The 23,877-nt window shown below is 41.6% G+C and overlaps 1 protein-coding gene across 1 annotated transcript; it reads left to right on the top strand.

Moving 5' to 3' along the window:
• The first annotated feature begins 1,006 nt into the window (after positions 1–1,006).
• LOC128449295 (doublecortin domain-containing protein 2-like) lies at positions 1,007–23,593 on the top strand. The gene is made up of 11 exons (XM_053432372.1): positions 1,007–1,293; positions 2,262–2,316; positions 5,520–5,596; positions 6,263–6,397; positions 6,843–6,992; positions 7,884–7,938; positions 8,315–8,498; positions 20,877–20,947; positions 21,733–22,047; positions 22,240–22,780; positions 23,571–23,593. Exons 1-11 carry the CDS (start codon positions 1,007–1,009, stop codon positions 23,591–23,593), a joined length of 1,893 nt encoding a protein of 630 aa, XP_053288347.1.
• Positions 23,594–23,877: the final 284 nt, after the last annotated feature.

Raw genomic sequence — 23,877 nt, 5'->3', positions numbered from 1 at the left:
ATGCATTTACGCTCAATACTTTGGATCAAACATAACTCTAAATTCTGCTAATAGACTTCTGTTCATGCCCATCACGTTTTAAATCCTATTGCAGGTGCTTCTAATTGGGTCAGCAGGAAACGTACCACCTGACAATCAAATGTACAAAAAGCAGAGAACATGTGTCCCTGTGGTGGAGCAGCACCTCCACAACACAAACATGTTATTTGTCCCACGTTCTGCGTGTCGCCGGGAGCCTGTGGTTTGCAATTGGTCTCCTGATGCCCAATTAACTTTGTACAGTGGCTCCTGCAGAGTTTCCTACAGTTCAAAGAGCTGCAGCTTGATTTACTTTTTTAATTTTCTCCACTCGCGGAGCTCCTCGTGCATGTTTACAGTTGCGTTTCCTGCACGCTCGCAATGTGCTTTGAATTGAACCGATATTTGCTTCTGCTCTTGAGATTATGATTGACTGCCTGCTGATTACGACGGTGGTAATCGGGGAGAGAGCAGCGGTGTGTTCCCATAGATACATCCCAACACATGAGCTCTCCTGACGCTCAGGCTGCATCGTGGGGAAACTGCACGAACCCGCCTGGCTCTCACTGTCACCCGCTGCGCGTACTTGGCGCCGATAGGAGCACGCGAGGCTGGACAACTCCGCACACTTAACTGTGCAGCGCCCTGAGACTCTGTGAAGCTTGTGGATAGTTGACGTGTACAACGTCGGATCACGTCTACATACGTGCATGTGGTTCTGTTTTGATTACTCTGCCTCATTTAACCTGTGGGCAGCATTTGGCTCTGGACGCTGTTGTGCGCAAAACAACTCCTTGAACATTTGCGTGCCGCCTTCAGCTCCACTTAACCCTGCACGTGTGGCCGGCATGGAGCAGCTCTAATGTAATTACAATGGCCTGTAAGCCTTTGTCTTGCAGCCCGTATCATCCGGTCCCAAGTTTGTTTTAACAAAGATCCCCCACTCGCTCTCTCCGCCGCGCCTCAAGTCGCTTTTTACGCACGAACAATGGGCTCGGAGAAGCCCAACTTTTTGTCGCAGCCGGTGGTGAAGAACGTTTTCATGTTCCGCAACGGTGACCCGCACTACGATGCTCGTCGGATAGTGATTAACCAAAAGAGGGTGTCCAACTTCGACACGTTGCTGAGAGAGGTGTCCGGCGGGATCCAGGCCCCGTTCGGAGCGGTGAGGAACATCTACACGCCCAGAGGAGGCCACAAGGTGGACTGTCTGGAGAGCCTGCGGAGCGGGGAGCAGTACGTCGCTGCCGGGAGGGAGAGGTTCAAAAAGCTGGAGTAAGACTACAGTGCAATTGTGATAAATGATATACTACTTGATGCTTTTCTCAAGGTCTTGAGGATATTGCAACTATGCGCAAAAACTGATCCATTAGCCTCCTTACCGGCATATTAATATTGAATATAAATGTGGGGGATGTCGGGTCTTACCTGCCTGCTCAGCTAAGATTACAAGTAGTTCCAAGTAATACTAACTTCAAGCTATAAAGGCATATTCCTGTATCCCACGCTGGGTTCCACGGTCAATGTTGTCAACCGTGGTCTTAAAGTGACTCAATAGTTTTACACCAGTGGATAAGAATCACATCGCTGAGATAAGCATGATGTGATCAGCCCTGTAGAGAGGTGTGCTGCCTCTGGCCTGGCTTAAATAAGGTGGACTTATGCAGCAGGTAATGAGATTTGGGCAGCCGTGTTATTCATAGAAAGCAGTGGTGAAGCAGCTGAGTTGGAAGGATTTCTGGGGACACGATGTTTGTATACATTCACCAACTATCCAGGGAAAGATACTGGGTTCATATATATCCTCACTTTTATAGAGCTTAATATATATAGCACTGCTGTCCCACTCAATGCATATATACCACATTATATCTTTAGACTTAAAAGTGTTGGATCTTAAAAGGAATCAGTTTCAATGCAGAAGATAATACAATAAATTCAATCATTAATTCCCCAACTAAGCATTTAGTTGCACTAAATATGTTTATTTTTCTGTTAGTATGTTTTAAAGGAGCCATGTACGTTAGTTATCATGCATACTTAAGTCCATCTTGTAAATTAGCCATGCAGGGTCATTAACATCTTCAGTCCCTGGCACGTTGATGACTGAGAAAAGATAAATAACATATAAACATGAATAAAAACACACTCCTTATATGTTAAATGTAACTTTGCTATTTGGGTGCTGTAGATGTTTGCTTCATGTTCACACTTCTCCTTATCTTTTTGTTTTCTTTCTGCAGTTACATCCACATTGGATCTAGAAAGAGGAGGTTGCTGCAGACTCTTCCGATGCATGTGAGTCAGCTAATCTTCTCTCAATTCCTCAAAAACTCATTTCTGTCATAAAGTTACTCAGAAAAGGTAAATTCATGATGGGTGCAATCAGTGGCCAGAGCTCACCATGCTCTGTTTGTTCCCTTTGCATCAGTAGGGACTTCATTGTGCAGCATGGTGACTGAGCCACTGTGCCCATAACTATGATCTGTGAACCCATATGAACAATCTGCTGAGATGGAAGCTGTTTACATATGTTAAATTGTCTTGTCAGTCACAGTGTTTGGTGGATCCTCAGCCAATGAAGACATGTTCATAAAAAAATCACACACTGGAACTTCAAGATTTGTTTTTGCTTGATTTCCAGTTGTGTGAAATCTGTGATGTTATGGTGTCGATATGATGACAATGAAAACCTTAATCACAGAAGCGTTGTGTGAACATTATTGTCAGTGAGATTTGCAGATTAATGAAACCTTTCAGCAGCGGCTCTGTTTTCAAGGACAGGTTTCAGTTACAATATCCTTACTCAATCCAACCCTTCAACATTTGAAACTGCCCCTAAATGCAAGATACATGAGGATTTGGCATCATCACCTTCACACTCGTCCCCGCCGCCCACAGTGTGAAGGGCTTAGAAAGCATGGTGTTATGTTGAGCTTTTCTCCCCCTTTGTTCCCTGCAAAGAATCACTATGTTGTTGTCTCAGTGGCCATGAATTATTGATTTATGGATCATAATCATCCCTCCTTTGAATGCATCTTTTATCACCAGCTGTGAAGTCGCAGCCAAGACCAGGGCGGCTTAAAGCCGGGCTCGTCCAGGTCCTGTTTCCTGAGGAGACGGAATGTTTTTGTCTTTCTTTTTAAATACGAAGTTCATTCTGTGGAAGGAAACAATGCGTCTACTTCACCTAATATGCTAAACTTTTTTTACTCCCCTCACATGTTTATAGGGACAGCAATTCTGAAACACTCATTCCAACCAATGGGTCACACAAAGTCTCTGTGAGGACCCTAGGTACTAAATATAAGACAGAAACTTTAGTCCCTGGTCTTGTGGTCAGAGCCTCAGAGGTGTTTCCTGTGTGTGAGCCCTGCCTCTCTCTACCCTCTGATTCAGTCTTATCACTTGCTGGCAAAAAGCTTTTTTGTCATAACCGAAAACCTGAAGGGGCTGTTGTTGCTGCTGTGATTGGCGAGCAGTAAAAGAACCAATCTAGTTCTCAAGGGCCTCCTCACTACCGCACTTGATCTGGCTGATTGTGTCGATTAATGATGAGAACTCTTGGCGGTGCTGGACGCTCGGCAAGTTAGGGTTCTTTGTCCTATTGATTTTCGGAGCAATTGTAGGTTGGATTAATGAAGTCTATGATGACTCGTTTTGCATCTGACTCTTATCCTCAGCATCTTTTTTTTTTGTTCCACATAGTAGATCTGAATTTGTTGTTTATCTCTCCTTAAACATTTACTTTTGCATTTGGTTTTCATATGATGTTGATTACTTTCACCAAGGAGGTTATGTTTGTTTATTAGTAAGCAGGATTATGCAAAAACTACTGGATGAAAAGGATGTGTTATGAGTCAGAGCAGATCCCAATCATTTGTGGGTTTGGATGGTTTTTCTTGATTCCTCCCCAAATAAATTCTTGATGAATATAGTCAAGCATTTTTAGGGAACTGACATTTTGTGTTTTGCACAGATCCAAATTGCTCTCAGGATTTACTTTATTTAAAAATGGTTTCACAAGGACACTGGTCAGCCTTGGCGGAGGTTTACATAATAGTGTCACTCTGGTGTTTTCATTGCCATTTCTTTGTTAGTTAGCAGGATTACTCATAAACTACTTAACCAATTTCAATGAAATGTCATGGAAGGGAGGGGACGACTCAAAGAAGTTCAATTTTGGAATCGACCTGAATAAAAGGGTTAGGATATTTGTTTTATTTCACTTCTTGAACTTGGCGAGATCGGTTGTTAGCCTCAGCAGGCGTATGTGCTGTACGAGCGCCCAAAGCCTGAAATGAAGTGCCCTGATTTAGCTGAATCTTGCATCTACTCTCTGTACATAGAATCCAGCGGATGGAATGGGAAGTTTATCAACTGTACAAGATGTATAAGATGTTTTCTTGCTTTCCTATTAAAAGTGCAATAGTCAGTTGACTTATAAAGCCATGTAAGATCACTGTTAACAGCTCTAAGTGATGGATCGACACAAAAAAAAGCTGAGTGGGCTTTTTCTTCGCTGTTAAAAGGCCACACGATGTAAAACGAATCATTGCCCGTGGAAAAACATCAAATCTAGTATTTATATTTGCTCCCTAGAGACTGATTGGACTGGTTACCAGCTGCTCTCTGTAGCAGACGTGAAAGGCAAATTATCAGAATGGAAGAGCAATTGCATTTTTAATGACAAGCAAATTAGGGAATTTTGATAATTTCAGCAATTATGTAAATTAAAATACACTGTAATGTTTTATGATGCATGTTATTTTGTAGTCTTTAGCCTGAAATATGGTGCACAGAGAGCCTTTCCCTTTACAGCACTTTATTATTTTTTCAAATCCACTTGTGGCCTAAACCTCTGTTACCAGGGTGCACTCACAGATCCCAGAGGACTTTTAATGCGCCTGCTCTCTTATCTCTTTCTCTCACAGGATTCAAATCTCAGTCTTAGAGTCACAGTGTGTTACCAGGTGCTATGGGACAGGACCTGCGGAGCTCGCTCTCTGCGACCTCGCCACCTCAAAGGGTTAGAGAGGGGATCGTGCTTTTAATCGTCACAGCGATTAAAGACAGATTATTCCAGAGACTACAAAAGCTCTTTCTCTTCGGCTTTTCGGATGAAAGGGTTTGATGTCAAACAAGATTGTTTTTTTGTAACTTTAACAAAAAAATTCCACAGAAAAAAAGCAGAGAACTCTTTTAAAATGTGGATGGATTTAAAGAAAAAAGTTAATTAGAAGATACTTGACGTTGTCTAATAAACACATGTTGCTCCATCAGACTCCCACCACCCATGTTGGCTCTGGTTCTCCAAGCACCGCTGCCTCTAGAGGACGCACACATGGTGCTTTATTTAGACAGGTCTGTTCTCCTGAGCCTCCGCTGGGAAACTGAGGCTGTCCCTAAATCCCAACTGTAACTCACTGATGTACCAACAAACTTGCAAATCACTCCTGGGTTCACAACATGTTTAAATCTGTCTCATCCCTCTGTTCCAGGCCAAACCGCTGCCACCGACTCGAATCATTGTGTCGGCTCGATTCCTGAAACCCATCAAGGAGCCATGTACAATATTGTGAGTTAAAGTCCCCAATTTAACGCCATTTTACCACATTATATTAGATTTACTTCTTTATACTGTATATACACAGTGGTATGATGTCACAAAGTACATGTAATTCATTAAGTAACTATTTCCTGTATCTATTCTTTGCTCAAGTAGATTTATTTTGGGATACTTTTTCCTTTTGCTTTGACTCATCAGCATTTTTACAATGCATCAACCTGGAATTAATTCAGAAGAGGTCACTGTTGCGACTTGGCCATGATTTAGAATGACAATATGTTTTTGTTAGCATCATCTGCAGCTTTTTGAATTAACATGACAAAGTCTGTATTATTTTTGTGCTAAAGCGAACTAACAGTAACCCCAGCTACTAATAAAGTCGACCGTTGCATTAGGGAATAGGCCACAATCTTTTATTACTTTTACTTTTAATACTTGAACTGTATTTTAAAGCTAGTATTTACTTACTTTCACTCAAGTAGAAAACTTCATGTGGTACTTTTAATTGAGTACATTGTGAATACATCCTCCACCACTGTATTAGACACAATAACGGAGCTGCCATTGTCTTTGAACGAAGTGGAAGATAATGTCATCGACTGCTGATTTCTGACACATGAGCTCAGAGGGATACCGTCACCATGGAAATCCCTCACTGTCACTTTCTTCCCGTAGCGTGGTAGCCAATGGCGACGTGCTGAACCCTGCAGTGAGGCTGCTGATCCACCAGAGGATGCTGGGCCAGTTTGAACGGATATTAGAGACGATCACAGAGAAGATGGGTCTGAAAGTCCTGGGGGGTGTTCGAAGGTAGCCTCCACCAGACATCGCTCTACATGAGGATGTAATGTCGTCTTCTTAACATAATAAATCAAGAACACTACACGACACAAGCTTCAGACCTACACCACATGTTCCTCCCTTATAGCGGATGATCTCATTAGATTTTCCATCACCTTGCTGCATAAATTTACATATAAATGAAAAATACACTTTTTTTTTTTACTGCTTCCAGTCATTTATGCTAACATAGACTTTTAAAAATAACCTTACACACACGTACAGTATTGGTACTGGTACAAACATACATGAGGGGGCTTTTGACTCTCTGACTCACCTGCCAGTAAAATGTGTTTCATTTTCACTTTGTATCTATACATGTTTTTAACCTGATTACATTTACACCTGTACTCTCTTATGATCAAGATCACGAAGAACTAGGTGTAAATCTGGTGTTTGTGTGTTTGTGTTGTAGTCTCTTCACCTACGAAGGCCACCAGGTGACTGAAGGGAGTCAGCTGGAGAGCGGTCAGCTGTATGTGGCTGTAGGAAGAGACAGGTTTAAGAAGCTGCCGTACAGTGACCTACTCTTCAGCAAGCCAAGAGGGACCAGGAGGGTGAATGGGTGAGCACCACAGGAGATTTAGAAAAATGCAAAAAAAGTCGTGAATTCATCAAACTTTTGCATTGTGTTATTTGCCTTTACAGAACAATATTGATGATAAAAGGCGTCATTTTATAGGATATTGTTGGTTGTTTCATATTTTTTTTCTCTCATACATTGACAAATAACACCATAATATTGTTTTCTTTTATAGGAGTAGAATTTATAATATCTTTTCCATCCTTACACTAACTGCACCCACACCTATCCTGCAATACAGAAATTAAAAATGTTCTTATTTCACAAACTGATGTAAAGCTTGACATTTTTTGACAGTTAGTAGATTCAACAGGACACTAGCTGTGTGTGTGTGATTATGTGTTCCGATATAATTGCTAATTACTGTTACTAATGAAAAGTATGGAGAGGACGAATGAATGGTTTGGAGAGATGGTTCGTGGAGACCGTTCAGTTTGTGTTTACATGTGTTCCAGTGCGGCAGCTAATTACTCCTCCTGGGTTAATGTCCTCTTTCAAATCTCCTGCAAGCTAAAGTCCCTCAGCTCCAAATATTATTTTCAACATGAATAATTTGCATGTGAGCAGAAAAACCAAGTGCCTATAAATTGCTTTTTTTAAATGGACAAATTTGAAATGTTTTCTGTTTTCAGGCACGTGTTGAGTCAAAAACAAACATTATTTAATAGGTTTTTTCCATATTTCAGGTCAATCAAATATTAGACATTACTTAATGCTTAAACCTTACAATTATCATTCAGCCCCTTAATTTTTATTTTCAATTATATTTGTACTGGTATTTATGAGGCTGACTTAAGGTGCATGTGTTCATGATTCTGTGTCGTAAAGAGGAATTTGACTAAGTCACATATGTTTTTTCTGTTTTGTCCACAGAGTGAAAGCTTACACTCTCCCACCTATCTACAGATTCTCCAAGCAAAATGGAAACGTAAGAACTCTTTTCATTTTGCAGAGATTATTTAGATCATTAACAAAACCTTTTAAAATGAGCGATTTTCCCTCACACATTTTTTTAAGGGGGTGCGAGCTGTAGTTCACAAACAAGGCCAGAGTTAACTGTTTTCAGATGATGAGGGGTTGAAAAGAAAGATAGAAACACACTTCCCCAGCTCTGGCCAGTTCAGATTTGTAAACGCCTCACTCAAGAGTTTTACATAAACAGATGTAGAAACATTAACCAGAAAACCTTTTAATCTCAAAGGGAGGTGGCTCCTGATATTTTGTGCAGCCGCTGTTTAATTTCCATAATATACATAACTCTTTATTGGTCATTCATCAACTGACTAGACTTCCACTTTTCCCAGAGCAAGTCCGTAGTCCGGTGCAGTGATAGTGGAGATGGAGACTTCAAGGCGTCCCCTCCAGGCCACAATGGAAACAACAAGGAACACCTGTCGTCCATCGTCAGAGAAATCTCTCAAGCCAGACTCCTCTCTCTCAGGAAGAAGAGGAGCGGACAGAGCATGACCCTCACCGTCTCTGACCACGGTAAGTTAAGATCGTATAAAAGAATGTGAAGAGGAATGACACAAGATGTGTTTAGACTCATTCAGAGTCAGATGTCAGGAGAAATTACTCTGTGTTTTTATTTGGTTCAGTGTATGCAGAGTCGTTGAACAAAAAAACACTGGGATAGATAAGCAAAAACAGAAATTCGTCTCTTTGGAAGAATATATGAAACAAATAATCCATAAGCTGCTCTCTGTTGTAGGGGTGTGACATTTTAATGCGAAAGAAAGGAAACCAAGGCATCCTTGCTGTGGACATTTTTTATTTTAAACCATTTTAGTGTGGATGCATGGGAAAGAAAAAAAAAAGCACCTTTGTGTTGAAGTACGCTGACGTCATCAGGGTGACAGAAGCGCATAGTGAACGAGCCGTATAGGCATGGGAGATATCAGGAAATGACATCATAGCTCATAATAGACAGAAATTAGAGGAAAATAACAAATAGATGACAGACAAAACACAATGCAACTGCACTGGTGCATTTCTGTAAAGCTCTCTTGTTTAATTAGCTGACAAATATATATTCACAATACAATTATATTCCATATCAATACAGAAATCCTTCCTAACGATTACTTGTATTTTCTGCAGCTCTTTACAGTCACCACACAGAAGGATGAAATAGGCTTGGATGTGATGTGCTGACATTTAAAAAATCAAGTGTCCTCACAACTATAAAGAGATCAATGAGTGTGTGTGCGTACATGTGTGTGCGTTTGTGCAGGTGCATGTGTGTGCGTGTCTGCGTGTGTGTGCGTGTGCGGGTGCATGTGTGTGCGTGTGTGTGTGTGTGCCTGTGTGTGTCTGCGGGTGCATGGCTGTTTATGAATCCATGATGAATTGAATATCAAGGTGGGCGTGTGCATACAAGTGTGATTGCATGTGCTCATGCAATTTCAGAAGATGAGTGTAAGGCTTAAAAAAAAGCATTTTCCCTGCAACACAACAACAACAACAACATGACACTGACACACACTGAAGTAATTTGCTTCCCGGTTATAATGTCTGTATGTCTGAATTGTCTTTTGTCATAAATAATTCCCAAAGCATGCGGCCCAAACAGGGCTGTAGAACCGACAGGATTAGAAACTATAGAGACATGATGTAATGCATGCTCTTTCAAATCTTATGTAACCTGCTGTCTTCTTAAACGCCCACATAGTGGCGCTGTTGCTCTGCACAAACTCCAGTCGGAACTATTGAAAGTAGGTCTTGTATGATGACATTACCCACTATTGCAAGAAACACATTACGTCACCTTCTGGGCTTGTGATCAATGTGTTTTCACATCCAGCTGAAAACTCTTTACTTTTGTGCTTATTTGCCACTTGTACTCCTCCTGCCATTCGGCTGCTACAGGAGCAAAACATACATTATCTGTGAATGGTGTTTGTATTGTACACCATTACAATAACAAGGGGAGAGGTAATTGTTTGATGCAAACTCTATAGGAGAAGGGAGTTATATTTTCTGCAGATTGCAGCTGACCTTTTTGAAAGTCCTGCTGCTGTGCGGACCACATTACATCATCGCGCAGCTCGTGATAGATGTGGCCTCCTTTCTCCTCTGGCAGGAGAGTTGACGGCAGAATCCTAAAGGAGCGTGGGGGACTGTGTCTGTGGTTCAGGGGAGCTGGCAGGTTGCATCAAAAACAAGAGGTTCAAGGAATCTTTGTCTGTGTGTGCTGTGAGTGTGCGTCGAAAATACATCATGTCACCCTCAATTATCCTCCGTACATCAGACTTTGCGGCATGTCATGTTATAAGCACAGAAAACGACGTATAGTTATTGCTCCCCTTGGGCGACATTGACCAGAGATTGAATTAACAGACAGACAGCTCGGAAAACAAGATCAGGCATCAGACAAGATCGTTTGAACGGCTTAGAGAGAGCATATCACATTCTCATGCACTCTCCACTGTTTGACCTATAAAGTATTTTTGTGTAAAAGCTGTCATGTTCACAAGGAGCCCATATTTGACTTTTGCTCCTTGTTTCATCTCTTGGCTTTAAATCTCTTTTTGGCCGTCATTCTGTCTCTGTCCATGGTGCTGAACAGACTTCGTTTACGGTATCGTAGGTTTCATAGCTCTTTTTTTGTTCATTGCTTTTTCTATATAAAGTATATATATGCTTAGTTGTTATTTGTCCATTTATCTTTCTTAAAGTATGAGCTAATATCCTAGCTGCTTTGTACTAAATTGGTTTTATTCCCCTCAGCATTCCAAGGGCAGGTAGTGTGTTTTGGTCTTGTTTGTATACTTCAGCTTCAAAGTAGGATCGTGGCGTTCTGATCAACTCTATTTAGTGATTCACAGTAGAGCCGCCATGTTTTCAGTGTTATTCTCCCCTCGGGGAAATCCTGCCCGGTTTTGGTATGAGGTAAACACATCCCCGATCTGCTGCCAGGAAAGATCTCAGCCAAAGAAAAGTTGGCTGACTTGCAGGTAGTGTGGAAAGAACACAGTATGTAACCCACACTTCTGATCCCTGGCGCGATGGAACATTGGACCAAAAACAAAATTTTTATTTCAATAGTGTTATGTCATTATAAATGTAATTGTGAGAGAGGGGAGATAGATGTAAAGAGAGCTACGAGAGAGAAAGAGAGAAGAAGAAGACAAAAAGACAAATGAGACAGAGTGACCCAGTAACTTGAGATTCGCCCGCTGTTCTGCGCTGACTCTGTTGTGACAGCCAGGTTCGTTTTTGTGTGTGTGTGTGCGTGGGTGTGTATGTGTGCCGGTACACCAGTCCCCATTATTCACTGTCTATCAGCTGCTGGGAGCCAGTCGGAGGATGACTACAGCGGTTTCTGTCTGGTGTATTGTAAAGCCTCTGACTTTTCTGCTTCATTAGAGTGAACACAGCGGTTAGTGACAGCAGAGACAAGGGGGAGGCATTGTGGCAAGTCATGCAGCAAAGGTCATGGAATGAATTTGAACTTACTATCACAAAGACATTTGGCTTAAAGGACTTAACCTACAAGACATATTGCCTGTTGTCCGCTTCACACAACAGAGTCATACTCTTGTATCAGCTCCTTTTTTAAAGTAGTTTAGTGCAGTGCCCGTTCTAAACCTGCCTGATTAGAATGGTCCTGTGTGACTGCTCTCGTGCTACTTTACAATTATCCCTTGTCATTAGTGATTCTACCTCAAACTGTCAACATTTTTATTGTTTATGCGCTGGGCGTTGTGTGCAGCGCTTTTTACAGTTTATGATGCAGAGTGAAGTAAGACAACTTTGTGTTCATCCCACCTGGTTTATCTGCAGTGAAGATTGGATTGTCAAAGTCTTTCCTAAATTTGTTTACTTTATTACTGTTTACGTGTGTAGTGACAATCTGTGACAATCCTAACTTCACCACTTTTCAAAATAAATGCAAACCAACATGGTGCTTTTACTTTGAAGACATTGACATACAGCATGTGATTCTATGAATGTTGTTCAATGAATCAAATATGGCCTATCAGTTTTATCTGTTGTAATTTTGACCCTCGGTTTGACCCAATTGGTCAAACATGCTGTAGTTTATTCGAGGACGTAGAAGAAGACATGTTCAACTCACACACGCTGACTGCTACAGAGCGCTGGTGGCTTGTATATTCAATACTAATTATACTTTATAAATACTGAATACTGTGTGTCCAAATTGCACCACACCTGGCACTGCACTTTCTCTGACAATTTACGATTCACATGTCAAATGTGAAGCCGATAGGACGAAGGGTTCAAGAGACATCTGTTCCACACAGAGACAGACGCAGACGGTGGGTGGAGTTAGTCGGTGGATTACTGGTCCGGTCTGGCCAATGTTAGATTCTCTTGTGTTAGATTCTCTTCCAAAAAACACATTCAGTTGTGTTGCTTATGTTCAGTTTGTAACCAATTAGCAGCTGTTGCTAACCTCAAAATAGAATGTTTATCAACGTTCCTTTTTCCTAAAGGGCCTTTGTGATCAGTTCAGTTTAATGGGGCCCTTGAGAAGGGAGGGGAGAGGAAATGAGAGAAGAGACCGGCAGGAATGGGAAGAAAGGGAGCAGAATAAAACGTGGAAGGAAAGAGGTCTGGAAAGATGAGGGGGAGACAGGAGCCAAAGAGAAGGGATGATTAAAGAGAAGGTTAAAGAAGAGGGAAGGAAAGGTTGAGACGCTGAGGGGAGGAGAACATTACGAGGACGCAGAGGAGAAGGGAAAAAAAAGAAGCACAGGTGGAAACAAAAGGTGAATATAATGAATGGTCTGAAATGGTAAAGCACAATTGCTGGGAGTAAAGAAAGGCACAGGGATATACTGTAGGGACGAGGTATGGATGGGGTTGGGATAATTGCCTTTCACTTGGATAATCTCTCCATTTAGAGTAATCAAAGCAGAATTTTACTTGTCTCTGCCCTTTGCTTCAGCCAAATTGCTGCTCGGAAATCAACAAAAGTGCCTTGTACATCAAGAAGTGAAGGACAGGCAGGAAGGTATGGACAAGAGGAGGGGGGGGGGGTCCGTTCACTGATTTCTGTGAACTCGTATATGACTTAGGCATGCACACGGGGGGCACACTACCATAGGCTTTTTTATAGTTATTTAAGAGCTTCAGAGAATGCATAGGAATAAAACAACAAAGTACAAAACAAGTCAACTCAAAAATATGAAAGATGACTTTAGATGATAAAGTACTAAAAGCAAATAAGATCCTTTAAACCCAGTTAAAATCTACCATTCCTGTAAAAAAAAAAGCTTTTCTATAAAGATGTTTTTAGCGATTATTTAAAAACTGGTAATGTGTTGGCACTAATTTCCTCAGCCACCGAGTTCCAGAGCCTCTGGGCCCTGATAGCAAAAGTCTGGTACCGGTCTCCACCTTAAACCTACAACAGCGTCAGTCCTGAAATATAACCGGTGATCCCACCGTGCTGACCTATAAAAGTTATTAAAAGATTCTTAAAATAATTCAGAAATTTAACTGGCAGCCAATAAAGGGGAGATATGGGCCCTATGCTTGGCTTTAAAATGTGAACGGCAGCGTTTTCCACTAGCTGAGGCCTTGAATTGCCTGGGGGGGGGGGGGGGGGGGGGGGGTGTAAACAGTGCATTGCAGTCGTCCAGACGTGAGAAGACAAGGACAGGAATCAGAAAATGATCAGAATCTGTCAATATAAGCAAACTATCATCCCAATGGAGTGAATTCAACAGAATCAATACAGTGTACGACAACAGGTGCTGCTTTTAAAAAAGTTTTTCCAATGGATGAATATTCAAGCGATCTCGGCAAACGTGTGGAACAGCCCAAAATCGGTATCCATTATTAGTTAAGTTTAGCATTGAATCCTCAAGGGCGTCCACCTCACTCAAAATCTCAAAACCTCGGGTTCTGAATAGCCTGTTGTTTGAATACTGCAGCAGTCGGTCCCCATTATGTCCATTGAAGGGGCTTCGATTCACAGTCAATTAAGTTGGGATATTTTCAAAAAGACAGAAAAAAAAACGTATTTCCAAAACGTAAAAGGAAAGATTCTTGCCTTTATTTGCAAGATGATTGCGAAAGGAGTGAAGGTTGTTACATATGTGAGCGCTGTGCACTGTGTCAACCCTTCTTGTGTGTGTGTGTGTGTGTGTGTGTGTGTCTGCATATATACAAGACATACAGCCAGATCAACCTCCTGCCTCTGGTGTCATAACATTTGATGCTGCCGTGAGGAATTAGCCCTGTTAGCATATGTTTCTATAAAGCCTGTCAGCGTGAAATAGGGTTCAAAACAGCCTTGGGAGACAGGAGACATGTACACAAAGAGGCTGTGTGTCTTAAATCGTGTGCCTGTGTCAAAAAGAGGCTAAGCGGCGGAGGATGAGAGATGGCAACATTTAGAGAAAGTTTTTTTTCCCCTCCCTTGCCAAGTTCTTAGAAAGTGCGAGAAGTGTTTTTAAAGTAGTCGTGTGTGTGTGAGTGTTGATTTTTTGCTTATATTATTTGTGCACAAGCCCATATGCCACATCCCAGACAACATGACCATCTTTCCCTCTTTCGTTCTCCGTCTACTTTCATCTCCCCCCCCCCCCTTTTTTCCACTATACGACAGAAACAGGTTCTTCATGACCCTTTGATGCAGGATTAGCGGATTAAAGAGCAGGGGAGCTGTGCTAATCTGCCACGTTAATCTGTTAACAAGTGTTTCGGCTGCGACATACAACTGTGCCGCCGATGACATACAAAGTCTAACGCAGGGGTAACGTGTGCCACTTTCACCGACCCACATTTCTCCTAACGTCTGTCACTTCTCACGGAGCCCGCTTTGCATGTTTCAGGAGGTTTTCTTTTCTGAGGTTGAGCTGCTAGACGTGCAGCTGAAGTGAAGCTGTGATCTGAGCAACGGCTACTGAAACAACTTTGACACACAGAGTGAATGTTGTTCTTTTTTACATAATTTGACGGCTCTAGTACAAACACGTGGGTCAAAGAGAACATGAGCACATGTAACAAAGGATGTGCAATTTCCCGAATTTCAATCAATGAGAAATATTTCACCGAGACCTTTACAGAACCGGAATTATCAGTCTAACTTGGTTTAATGATTGATTATTCAACCATAACAAATGCTACTGGGTTAATTGATTATTAATTGAATAGCTGCGGGTACGTAAATACATTAAAGAGCAGCTGTCATGTTTTTTTTGTTGGTGTGTTTTTTTTAGAAGAGAGAAGAATTAAATTCAAAATCTGTTTCGTATTCCACTGAATAGACAGAAGCCATTTCGATTTAAGCCTTCATGTACGTAATGTAGATACTGGCTGGCAACGTTTCAGGAACCTGTGAGACGAGTGATTGAGACCAACGCCTTGAATTATTGAAATGTTTAACGAAATCCATAAACTGTAGAAATATGACTGGGCCTGTCCGACTGCAGCACTGAGAGGCACAGCTTTGCTCTGATTTAGTGTCAAAGCCCTTTAAGCAGAGGGCTTCACACAGGAGGCCTTTTCTAGACTGCTGGAAATAATGTACGGTATCTTTTTATGCCTTGATGTAAAGGATGTGGTTCACTGGAAATACTTTATATAATCAATTTGATAGAGTACAGGGAACACTGTACAGGACTTGTGTATCTGGTTTGGTGCATACAAGATATTAAAAAATATATGTGTATATATATATATATATACAGTATTTTTTATACCTTATGATATTTAAGTCCTATTTTGCTAATTGCTTTTTAAGGTAAGCTTCAGGAAATGAGTTGCCTGGAAACCAAACTAATCAGCTTGTGTTTATTTGCTCTTGAAGATGGGCCTGCCCACATTTCCAAAGCCATAAATCTAAAGCAGGTTTAATATGATGACACCACTGAAGCAGTTTCATCAGCAGTCAGAATTCGTCTGTAGCTAACGTAGCTAACGTTGAAGGGTCTGTTGACTTCTGTTGAGGGGTCTGTTGCAACTGTATTAAAACAACTGAATGTCAGTGTTTAACCATCACAGCTCTTCTCAGCACGTTGTACGTTGCATTGTGCCAAGTTATCATTTTCTTTATTCTGATTTGCTTTGGGCTAGCATGGTGGTGCGGTTTCCTCCCGCAGTCCAAAGGCAGTCCAGTTTGGGTTAGGTTCATTGGAGACTGTACACTTCCTGTAGATGTGAATGTGAGAGTGAATGGTTGTGTGTCTCTGTATGTCAGCCCTGTGATATGCTGCCCACCTGTCCAGGGTGAACCCCGCCTTTTGTCCATTGTCAGCTGGGATTGGCTCCAACTCCCCTGCGTCTTTCAAAGGAAAAGCAGTATAGATAATGGAGGGAGAAGCAGTCTCTCCATCGTTACCATTGATAACCTTTAACATGGAAAATCAACTGAGAGTTTTTAAAACCATTTTCAAAGGAAATTGGTCAAATGGGTCTGGTGATGCCAGGCTGTGAAAACAAGAGGCAGGAAAGAAAAAACAAGTAGTAGCAGTAGCTGTATATTTTTAATTTGAAGTTGTCTGCACTTTATATGCCATGTTGCGGACCCCATGAAGACCAGAGGCACACCCATGTGCTTCTAATGGGGATCCAATAAAATAAGTAAAATCAAATATCATGACTTTTAATCAGCAGTATGGGAACATCACTTCAACCCTGAGGCTTATGATTCTCCTGACACCCTGACTGTAGCTCGTCGACCTTATAAACCTATGCTTTACATGAGAGTTTACTGTGTGTTTGCATGAGAGAAAGACAGAGAGAAACAGAAACAGATGAAGAAGCAAACAGTCCAGTCATCAGATTTGAGGCAGCTGCAGTGGCTTCTCTGTGCAGCATCACTATAAAGCGAACCTCTGTGACGGGAGTCGGCCACACAGTCATTAAACCTTTTAACAGGACCCTGGTCAGTGACTGGAGGACGCTTGCTGAGTGGCAACATTTCCTAATTACCATTCGGAGTTAGTACCCATGTTGTTTTACACTCCGCCATAACTCAGGCATGTGCTGACTGGGGTAAATCAGACTGTATATACAGTACGCAAGCAATATGGTGTGCTTTATGGTGATAGTTGTGTGGAATGATTTAGGTACATTAAGTAGTGAGTGTGTATTTAACACTGTGGAGGCTTGTTGTGGATGTGTCAGTTTTTCCAGGCTTTGGTTTATAGGCATAAACACACTGTGTATTACAGCCTTGGGTTTATTTTGCGCGGCAACCTCTAAAACACACACACACACACACACATACACACACACAAACACACACAAACACGCGTACTATTGACCATGACATCCACAGCATTTCCAGGAACATGTCTTTCCAGTGCTTGTTAGGCAGATGTCCGCCTGTCAGAGGTGATAATGCTCTGAGTGTCTCATCGTGCCTGTTGACTACAAAAGGGATGGAGCAACAACAGTGGTTCCCATCAGGCTGTGGTGACAGACGGGTGATTTCATTCAGCATTCCTCTCCTCTCATGGACTACACTGGCTAAACAGCCAACTGTGATTAACCTACACAGTGGATGATGGGTGATCAGTAGATTTTTGCACATTAAATGTCGAATAAAGTGTTTTTTGTCAGGTGATTTCCTAATAAATAGTGCAGTAAGTAAAATATATACAAAATTGAGTAATTCCAATATTTCTCTATGGCTTGATATTTTTTATTCTAACATTTCAGTCAACTCAAACCTCGATTATAATAATGTCTCCACACTTGAAAAGTTACGTGACAGATTAACAACTAACTCGGATCAATGGTTTGTTTATAGGTATTTAGGCTGGTTCCTCTCCAGTGCAGCGACTTCACAGCCATTTAAAAAGAACCACACACCCTCAGTGAATCTTTTCACGGTTCAATTTTGCGATGAAAAAAAAAACAACACGTTCTTGAACTCGTCTGCCTCAGATTTCCTGTGGAGTCAAGGACTTGAATGCTCTGTGTGGTTTGTGCACATTAATGCTTCCTGGAGGAGTGTGGAAGCTTTTAAACAGGATATTGGACCTCACAAGTCTCTGCTCGGCACTGCTGCTCACTGCACTTCAACGTTGGACGACAACAAAAACCCTGCACTTTCTTATTTGCTGTTAGAATTGCGTATTCATAAACAAAATGGTGATGGAATATACAACACGTCACTTCAACTTCTGTAAACAGGAGATGATTGGTAACAATCTCTCACATCCTGCAGAATAAAAGGGGAGCATGTGCCTGTTTGCTAACAGCGGTGCCAGGAAATAGTCTGTGATAGTTGTTGATGTCCAGAGCTCTCAGGGAACCGCAGAGGGTTGCGTCGTGTGTTTTATTAATTAAGTCTATTAATGTAATCCTTACATATTTCATGGAATAGTATCTACATCATATTACCTGGTGTCAATTGCTCTCAGGTGTCCCCCCCAGCGTGTCAGTGTCTTTATGAGAAGTGAATGTGCACATCAGGTGGAAGCAGAGATCAGTGAAATGTTCCATTGTGTTATTGCGGAGTGTTTCTTTCTCGGTTTTATGCACAAGGCAGTATCCTAAAACTTAAATCCTGTATGTGTGTGTGTGTGTGTGTGTGTGTGTGTGTGTGTGTGTGTGTGTGTGTGTGTGTGTGTGTGTGTTTGTGTGTGTGTGTCTGTTGTGTGTGTGTAAATAGAGACATACAGTAGTTGGCTAGTTGAGGCGTGGGAGGTTGTTATTATTTACTCGCTGCTATCACTTCATCTCCAGTTGTGTTTTATTGCCCTGCTCCGCAACACCACTCATTTATAACTCTACCTTTCATAAGAATGGCAGCGAGAGCCATTTATGTGAGTAATTATACCCGCTTACAGTTGCATCCTTGTTTTACCTCTCGCTGATGGATGAGATGTTGCACTACCTCTGAAATGGGGGTGTGCTCCGCCGCTGTTTGTGCGCCAATGTAAGTGAATGTAGGAATGTGTGTGTATGTGTGTGTGTGTGTGGGGGGGGGGGGGGTGTAATTTCTGTCTGATTATGACAGAAAAAAAAACTAACTTGCGCACTGACACAAATACACACAACTGTCCGGGCAACTCCAAAGTCACAACCCAAATGTACTGGATTTAATGAGGAGCGGGGAGGGGATGTTCTAAATGTTGTGTTTAATTTGATTTAGCATTTTCATGAGCCCGTGCCTCATCCTCAAATCACGTTAAGATGTTTAGAGTCGCGGCGGATCATCCACTGCTTACGCTCAGTCGTTCAGCCATCGCCGTTAATGAATGCAGCCGATTTCCATAAAATATTCTTAAAGAAGTCCGTTATTATTACCATAACGTTTCATCTCCCACAATAGCTAAACTTCAATCAGTTTTGCATTTGAAATGCATTAAATGTCTCCATAAACTCCTCTAATCTCTACCTGAGTCATTTTTCTTCTTTAACTAATATTAAGGACATTAATTACACTGTTCTTTGGTTTTTGTTTTTCTCCACCTCTCTTTTGCCGCTTATTTCTGATTGGAAATTTCTATCTCATCCTGTGTTTCAAAAACAAGTGTGTAATTATGTTGTTTATCAGAGCGTATAGTTGTATTCCTCTTATGATGTTTAGGGTTAATTATTCCAAAGGCCTCCGATGCACATGCTCACATGAAAACTGAAAATCCCCCTTATTAATTTTGCACTCCAACAAACCTGCCTCGCTGGGCTGAGCGCTCCAATAGAAACGAGTGTGTGCGGCTGCTGTTGGGTTTGTGTGATGCCTTCATTTAAACAGCAGGAGTCTCACTATCACTTTGTAATTGTTTAGACTGCAAATGGTGACAGGTGTTTCCCCAGGGGGCCACCGGAGGATATTTTTCCATAGCTGAAACTAATCTGGCGGTTGTTATAAAGGCTCATTGTGCGTCTATGTTTTTCTTGTCTTTTTGTGCTGCTGTACGCAGCCAGCTCCAAGCACTTTATACAGTCTGTGGCTTGCACTGTCGGTGAAAAGAATAATCGAAACTTCAGCGAAGGAAACCAAGCATTTCTTCAAACTAAACAAGAAAATGCAGGTTCCATCCTCCCTTTGTGTTAAATCTAAGATCCTGAAGATAAACATCAGCCCTGGAATCTCTTTAATCCATCTTGTCTGTGTGTGTGTGAGGTAATAAGAGCAGTAGGTTCTCTAAGGTACAACAACCTCCACCTTATGAAAACAACACCAGACACATCCTTTGTCTGGGCAAGTTGTTTACTTGCCTGAAAAAATGTATTGGTTGCTTCCCCCTCTGACCACCAGGTGTCACTCTTGTGCTGTATTTGTTCAAACCTGGGGGGAAAAAACCAGCTGCTGAATAGAAGCTGTATAATTCCAACAAGTCACTTACTGCGTGGTGAATAAAAGCTCCCTTATTTATAGGAGGAGGGCTTTATGGATTCCTGAAATGATGTAATGGGCTGTGATTGAGGAATTCAGGGTTTAGGGTCCTGGAAAGTCGTCAGCACATAAATCCAACTGATGAAGGTTTTCACATAACAAGGCCGGCATTGAATTAATCACAACTCACCAGCATGTAGCCGGTTTTTCATTTTTTTAATTCCGCTTAATTTAATTCCGTGGATTTCTCTCAAATATTGAATGATTATTCATATCTTTGCGGAGCTGTACATCCACCTATGACCTTTCAGCCTCTGTTTTGTCTGATTTGGCCTCGACAAGTCTACCTATGCCCGTGTGAGATGAATAAATACTCTCATATTTACACTAGGATGACACTTATCACTCATCTTCAACTTATATTCCACCTAACAAGCCCGTACAAAACTCAATATCACACATTAGGATGAGGAAACCCATGGTTTTTCCACATGTTCTATACTTGTTCTTAACCTGCTTTGATTTTTTTTTTTTTTCTAAATCAGCCTCAGTTGTTTGCCATGCTCAGTGAGTCTGTGTTCTCCTCCTATTCCCAGATGACCAGGAATCAAAGGCTGATGATGGAAACACTGATGACAAAGCCCCTCAAGAGCAGCCGGCTGAAGAGGTAAAAGCAGAGAGCAGTGCACACGATAGACTATTGCACGGATCAGTAATGACGTCTTTATGAAGATAGACTGGAGCCAGGTGTACATTTGGTTTGAAGGGGCCTGGATGTTGTTTATATCTTGTTATGATTGCGGATTTATACCAGCAGTAAATAGCCTGAGCCTTGATAAAAAAAAGTATTATCAAGGAGGTTATGTTTTCATCTGCATTTGTTTGTTTGCAAAAACACAACCGGACAGAAACTTTGCTGATGGATGCGATGAAGGTCAGGGAAGGATCCATTAAATCGTGGTGGACATCTGGATCAGGGGGCAGATCCAGGTGTTCTTTTTAGAGATGGGATACAGAGGGCACTTTTCCACATTGTCACATCCTTCTCTTAAAATGATTAATGGGTCTTGATAAAAAACATCAGGCACATTTAGGGGACTAATATTTAAAAGTTTGGAATTGGGAATAAATAATACTAACATCACCCATTAATGTTTAAGCAGAAAATTATATAATTGTTATTTGATGAAATCAATTAATACTCATTGGTTAATAGACCATGGGACACATGTCTTTCTTATTCCTCCACTACTTGTTGTGCCTTGATTGACATTCCATTAGCAGGCTTTCAGGGAGAAACACTTGATTTGTAAGAGCTCATGACTCTAGTGCTGTCACTCCTCCAGGAGAGTGTGGGTCACAGGAATAATTATTGTCACGCAATCTAATTATACCATTTGCATACCTGTGTTGATAGCTATAAATTGTTTCCATGGTATTATTTCATTACAGAAACCTGCAGATGATGATTCAATAGCTGCAGAGGAGAATAGCGAAAAGTCAGAAGAGCAGAAACCTCCAGACGAAGATTCAGAAGCTGCAGAGGAGAACAGCGAAAAGTCAGAAGAGCAGGAGGAAGCTGCTGCTGAGATCACCAAAGAAGAAGAAGAAGAAGAAGAAGAGGATGCTTCTGCCAGCAAAGCAGATCAGGAGGAAAACCAGGAGACAAACGGTGAAAGAGAGGGGGATGAAGAGAAGAAGGGAGATGTAGAGCCAAGTGAAAAAGAGGAGGAAGCAACAGCAGAACCTGAAGAGAAAGAGGACGAGGTAAAAGAAAAAGCGGCAGAGGAGGTCGAGAGCAAGGAGGAGGTCGAGAGCAAGGAGGAGGTTGATAGCAAGGAGGAGGTCGAGAGCAAGGAGGAGGTCGAGAACAAGGAGGAGGTCGAGAGCAAGGAGGAGGTCGAGAGCAAGGAGGAGGTCGAGAGCAAGGAGGAGGTCGAGAGCAAGGAGGAGGTCGAGAACAAGGAGGAGGTTGAGAGCAAGGAGGAGGTTGAGAACAAGGAGGAGGTTAAGGCTGAGGAGCAGAGGTCCAGCGGTAGCAACAGTGATAAGAGCCAGGACAGTGCAGAGAAAGAGGATGGAAGTCATGCATCTTCTGAGGGTGAAAAGGACGAGCAGGGCAAACACGCAGAAGAGGAGAAGCAAGATAAAGTCAGCGAAGAGGGGGAGAAAAACAGTGAGGACGAGAATAATGATGTAGACGTAGAGGAGGAACAGAAGGCGACGAAGAACGACAGCGACCCAGAGAAGACTCAGTCAGATAACGAGACAAAAGATGGCGATAACGACCAAAGCAGCAGTGGCAACAGTAACCAGGAGGAAGATGTGAGCGAGACAAAAGAGGAGGCCACCAAAGGGTCAGGGAAAGAGGAGAGGAAGGAGAACGGAGAGGTCGGGGGGGCAGAAGATGACGAGCTGGAGAGCGAATTGGAGCTGGACACAGAGGACACAAATTCAGCCGGACCCAAGGATACGGCAGCAAACGGAGAGACAGGAGAGGGTGATGAAAAGAAGGAAGAGGAGGAAAGAGAAGGAGGAGGATTAGAAAAGAAGGAGAAAAAGTGAAAGTTGATTGGGTTGAGCGGTGCTGAAGATGCGAAGCAATGTTTTACAGTGTGTAAAAAAGAAAATGCACGGAAGGCAAAGAACGACATGACTGCAGATATATTTACTAGATGGCCCTTGTAGAAGTCGCCCTGAAAAGAGAATGATTTGACATCACAGAGCAATATAATCCTTCAAATGCTGACAGTGAAATATAGTTTAAGAAAATTCAGGTAAACGGTTTTACTCATAACTAACTATTCATTTATCCATGTCTGAAAGAGATAAACAACAAATACAAACTCTAATAATATACTTTTATTTTCCATTTACAAGTGCTGCGAACTTCTGAGCTGCTTTACACTGTGAGCACGGTAGTGAGGGATGCATGGAAATTTAAATATACATATTATCATTACATTTTTAAATCCAATAATATAAGTTTACTCACAGGTATAATTCTGTTAGCTGCTTGTTTCAATATGTTATTTTTTTGTATGTATGGTGTTTTTGTCCCAGTGCACCGGAGCTTTTTAAATAAGTACAACGAGCTGTATGTGATTCTGCATGTGTCTGAATGTAAAGCTTTATAGGTTATGTGATAAGGAGTGTAGCTGGGAAGTCTAATTTATAAAGCTGTTCCATTTTGTTCCACTTTATTTGTATTTATTTTCTTCTACCAAATAAATAAATAAGGAAATTAAAACCACGTTGCTTTATTTATTCGTGCCTCTCAATCCTCTCAGGTCTGCTTGATGAGTCATCATAAAAACAACACTGTATGTATTAAAAAATGTGAAGAAAACTCAAGAGTAATGGTCAAGTTGTACTTTATTATAGTATAAAGGTATTTATGTTTACTACGGTGACGGCAGGGTTATCTTTACTCGTTATTTTTAGGGACAGCTTCACTCACTGTAACCATTTGCTCTTACTTTTGAATTTAAAGTAGATTCAGAAGAGTCATTACTCTCCATATTGATTCTGGAGAAAGTATCTGCATCTGTTGCTTTGAATGAAAAGGAAATAGCAGCAGAGGAGTAGAATAGTAGG

Source organism: Pleuronectes platessa, chromosome 10 (genome assembly GCF_947347685.1).
Source record: "Pleuronectes platessa chromosome 10, fPlePla1.1, whole genome shotgun sequence".
NCBI classification, from domain to species: Eukaryota; Metazoa; Chordata; class Actinopteri; order Pleuronectiformes; family Pleuronectidae; genus Pleuronectes; species Pleuronectes platessa.
The sequence above is the reverse complement of the archived record's forward strand: the minus strand, read 5'-3'. Positions and strand labels throughout refer to the sequence as shown.